The sequence below is a fragment of the Cicer arietinum genome, chromosome 1 (genome assembly GCF_000331145.2).
Source record: "Cicer arietinum cultivar CDC Frontier isolate Library 1 chromosome 1, Cicar.CDCFrontier_v2.0, whole genome shotgun sequence".
Taxonomy (NCBI): Eukaryota; Viridiplantae; Streptophyta; class Magnoliopsida; order Fabales; family Fabaceae; genus Cicer; species Cicer arietinum.
Genome location: NC_021160.2, coordinates 46,866,553 through 46,871,720, shown reverse-complemented (window position 1 = coordinate 46,871,720; position 5,168 = coordinate 46,866,553). Strand labels below are relative to the sequence as shown.

Here is a 5,168-nt window from a genome sequence, read left to right as displayed (position 1 = left end):
TTAATTTACAATTGATACAACTTCAATCATGAACATGTTGTAATCATAAAAACATCATAAACTTATATGTCGTGGTTCAAAATAACAATTGAAAAAGAAAACTCTAAAAAAATTAATGGAAAAAAAAAACTAAAAAAATTTATGGAAACAAAATTTCATTAGGTTTATACACAACAATTTTGTTTTCATTCATCTTTTGTATGGATTATAATATTAGATTACGACTATAGAATTATAAATTTGTTAAATGTTTGGGATCAATTTTGCATAGAAGAAGCTACTAGATGGTCACAAACTCACTCTAGTAGCTTCAAATTTACAATATTTGTTCATAATATTAAATATCAAGCCATATCTTTTCCTTGAGCATGATCAGAACCATGTTGAATCTTTTTTGGTATTTGAATTTCTAAAAATATATCATTATATAAACATGCTTGTATGTTCTTCCAATCTGCATCTTCTGGCATCTCAAGCCTTCTTACATAGCCATTTTCCCACCAATGACCACACCTCCAATCATTTGCCTTTGAGTCTCTTTGATGCTTCCATTGTCCACTAATTTCAACTAACTTTCCTTTATCAACATGAACTTGAATGTTGTTCTTCCCTGTTCCTGTTAATTAAGCACTTTACTAAATCATTTGAATCATGGTTATCCAATTTTGAATTGGAACAACTATTTCAATCAAATCTTATTATTATGAATTTGTAAAATACATTACCAATATAAACATGATATTTTGCATTGAAAACAAGCTAACATTAGCAATCTCAAAATAATTTGATTACTTAATATCATAATATGTGGATAGTGTGTAGAGAGATAAACTTTAACAAAAGTCTAAAATATACTTTTCAACTAAATAAAGTATTTGTGAAATGAAAAATCAAAACAAACTTGAAAATGAATTTTTTGTTTTTTTTTGTTACCTGGAATTTCAGCTTTTAACACATAGCCTTCATCATTGTGATACCAATCAACAGTGCTTTGATTGGAGTTTCTTAAATGAGATAACAAAACATCTGACTCAAACTCCCAAAGAGGAAATGCATCTGAAGGATCAAAGAACTTTCCAAACAACATTGGACTAAAAAATGATCCATCACCAAAAACCTTAAACACTGTTGGATTAGTGATGCTGAAGAATCTTTTAAAAGTTTCATCTCCTAATGAAACACACCATTTATGTTGAGTTTGATCATCTAATTGAACTTCAAGCTTCTTGTTAGAACTAGCCATTTGTTATGAGAAATATTGAACAGAATTGTGAGGCTTTGGTAAAGAGAGTTTTTTTTGCCTTTCTCTTATAGTGAAAGAGAAGCTATTGTCATAAAACATAGAATAAATTCCTTCGGTATTTTTTAAGGCTGTAAAGCTATAAAAGAATATTTTTTTCAATAAAAAGAAAAATAAGTAATTCGGTAAATTATATTAGTATATGAGATAGAATCTAAGACAATTCCCTCGTAAATATTATAATTTTAATGGTTAGAGTTTATATCTCGTCAATTTTTCTTTTTAAAAAATACTGATAAGAGTTAAATCTTTTAACTTCAACGTACAGAGTTTAAATCTTGAAAATCGATAATAAAATTGACATTCATATCAATTTAATAAATAATAATATTTTTTTCAAAAAAAAAAATGAAAGAGGGAAAGCATGTCATGCCTATTACGTATGGTTAAAGGCTATGTAGTAGCCACTAGTCCATTGCAATTTGGTTGTTTTTTTTCCTTATAATTGAAACAAAAGAGAGAAATAATCTTAATGCAATTCTATTTGTAGACATTCTTTTATAGCTACTGTTGATTTATATTCTGATTACTTAGATTTGGTGAGTCGTAATATTTTAGCTGATGACTTATTTAACTCTTTGTCACATGCAAGGCATGAGAATTGATGCTAGCACCTGTTTCTTGTAGATTGGTTGCAAATGTAGGACAGGTCCAACATATTTTAAGGCTTAATGCAAAATTTGAGATGAAGTTTTTTTAAATGATAATTATGGTTAGTATAAACTTTTGTTGTGTGTGGATAATAGTGGAAGTGGACCAATTTATTTGAAATCGGAATAATTAAGTAACGATTCGAAAAAAAGTTACACATATTTTTTTTTGAAAAAAAGTTACACATATTTTTTTTTTTCAAAACAAAACAAGATATAAATGTAGTCATTTAAAAATAATAATGTAATCTGGCCAAATTTTTAGAAATAATTTAAGAAATTAGTAAAATGAAAAGCAAAATAAAAAGTTGGGATTGAAACATTTGACCACTAAAGAACACAATTACTACTAGATTATAATATAATTCATTATGATCTTTATTGAACCATTGATATATATCACAAATGATTTAGAGATCTACTTAGAGATAAAAAATTTAAATAAATAAAAAATTTCTTTTTTATTTGAGTTCTTATTAAAAATTCTTAATTTTTTTTTTTTGAATTTGGATGTATATTTTTCACGTCCATAATAATTAATCCAAATGTATATTTAAAAATATTTGAAATGGAAGAAGAAACTAACAAAAATAAAACCTGAAGTCCTAACTTCACTTGCTTTAGATTTAGGTAATAAATGAAGATAATTAATGACATTGTTATGGTGATTAGTTGTAACAAGATCTTTAAATTGTTGTAAGCAATTTAGTTTTATGGGAAAATTGGTGCCTAAAAAAGTCTTAACTTTTCATTGCCAATGCCATCATGAGTTTTCCTTTGCTATAGATGTTGCACTTTGTGAATAATTTATGTCAAAACACACACTACTGAAATAAATTAGATGAGCGTTTCGAAAAATAAATGTGAAATTCATCTCTAGTTTTGTTATTAAATTAGCAAAGAAACATTAAAAGAGGAATTATATTTTCTTATGTCACTAATCATTATTTATTCTTTTTCTAATAATGACAATTAATCAGTCCTTTCCAATAATTTGATTGCTTGCCTTTTCATGTGTGAAGTATTATCACCAAATTCCATTATCTTCTATTATTCATGATGTGTCTCTCCACAAAGCAAAGGTGTGTGAAAAGAATTTTGCATTCTTTGAAAGGAATATGGATGACTTTTGTCATGATGGGCATTCTCAATCTAAATGAGCATATTTTTCTGCCTCTATATATATATATATATATATATATATATTTGTGGTAAGGAGTAAAGACAATGAGCTTTTGATTTTTTATGGCAATGAAGCGTAATATGCATTGTTAATTTTCCAGTATGGGGAATCTAATGAGACTAGCTTTTTGTGTGGCAAAAGCAGGCTTTGGTATCTACTTGATGGACCTTAGAATTTCTACACTATTAATATTAAGTTATTAACAACACTTTGGATGGTGGATCCTTTCAATATTGCCTCAATGCCTCTATCTTTGTTTTTATTAAAAAAAAATAGAATTTATAAAATTTTATTTTGCTCCTTACAAAAATAATTATTTGATTGGTAAAAAAAATAAAATCTTTAATTGTGAAAAATTCATTTTTACAAAATTGACTTATAAAATTGTGAATGTCGTCTTTAGAAACTATTTTAAAGTTTTATTTACTTTCGAAGTGAACACAATTAGACTTTATACGTGAATAATTTAATAGGTGACTCTAATAAAAAAAACTTACATTATATTAAAATTTTATATTATGTTTAAATCGCTATTATAAAATTGACATATAAGATGAGAAGATTATTCTTTTATAATATTTTAGGTTTTACCTCTTTTAACGTGAAATGTGTGTTTTTCTTAATAATTGCATTATGGATCTCACATCATCCTTTCTTACTTCTCTATCTCTTTTCTGTTTTGTTTCTAGTTGCAATTCTAATTTTGTTAGTGTAGAATTTGTAGTATGCCTAACAAAGATACATTTTTAGTATTTTAAATATATTTTAATTTTTACTTAGGTTTTTTAAGTTTTTTTATTTGATCTTTTAAATTACATTTTCTTGAAAATTATAGATATAATTCTTTAAATTTAAAAATTTTCTCGAATTATTGTTAAATGTTAAAATTTAATTGAAATATCGCAACAAATTGAATATTCAAACTACTTTGTATGTGAAAGATGTTGATTATGTGAATAGACATTTATTGTCTTATTTTTAAGGCTATACATGAATTTCAATTGTTGTAAAAAAAAACAATAAATACATATTATTTATTAGATTTGATGAATATTTTCTGAAATATTAGTTTGTGGGACATATTGTTGCCACATTTGGTAAAGTTTTAAATGATCAAAAACTTTCAATTGAACTAATTATTTTTAAAATTGAGTTAAAAGATTAACTGTGCAAAAAGAATGTAACTTAAAGGACTAAATCAAAATAAAATAAATTTAAAGAATCTAAACGACAATAAAGTTAAACTTAAAAAATTATAAATGTATTTTTTTTTCTCTAATTTCTATACATTTATAGCCTAATATTTATTTAAAACATCCATTTAATCAAATTACAGTATAATAGTATTTTCTTAAATTAGTTTTTAAGATATCTATCTCTACAGATATATAGACTCGTTCGCCTCCCTCTGCCCTCAATTCTGATATATACTTTTATTTATATACATGTATAACACATTGTCTTCAGGTCGTGTCTATACATATTATATTTATATCATTATTTAAGAAAATATGTGTAATATAGGTTATTAAATATGTAATTTTATTGAAGGTCATAATTTGTTTTGACTCCATTACGCAGTTAAGTGTAGTTATTGAAGCTTATAATTAAAAGGCTCAAAACTTGGACACACAAATATATTACATTACATCTCTAATCCAATCTAACTTATCATAGATAAGAAATAAATTTGTTCCGTAAATGAAATTTAAATAATAAAAAAATCAGAATCATTTAACACGTTAGAATGCGAATTTAAATTTACATTAATTCTTCCTATTTATTATGTGAAATTCGTAGTTAAATTCTTAAAAAAAATAGAAATAAAATGTTATTTACGTTCAAATTAGTATTAACTTTTTTTTAGTCATAAAAAAAAATACTATTTAACTTTTTTTGTCATCAAATATTTTTAAGCATAGAAAGGTAATCTTATCATTTTTACTACATGAAAATTTCCAAAAATAGATAATATGCTTCCATCTTCTTCCAAAAGAAATCTATCTAGATATATGAATTCACTCCAAATGTAGGG

At 25.0% G+C, this 5,168-nt stretch overlaps 1 protein-coding gene across 1 annotated transcript; it reads right to left on the bottom strand.

Moving 5' to 3' along the window:
- Positions 1-225: 225 nt before the first annotated feature.
- On the bottom strand, positions 226-1,308 carry LOC101488805 (21.7 kDa class VI heat shock protein). The gene is made up of 2 exons (XM_004487564.4): positions 934-1,308; positions 226-616 (listed from the first exon to the last, which is right to left on the bottom strand). Exons 1-2 carry the CDS (start codon positions 1,241-1,243, stop codon positions 345-347), a joined length of 582 nt encoding a protein of 193 aa, XP_004487621.1. The 5' UTR covers positions 1,244-1,308; the 3' UTR covers positions 226-344.
- Positions 1,309-5,168: the final 3,860 nt, after the last annotated feature.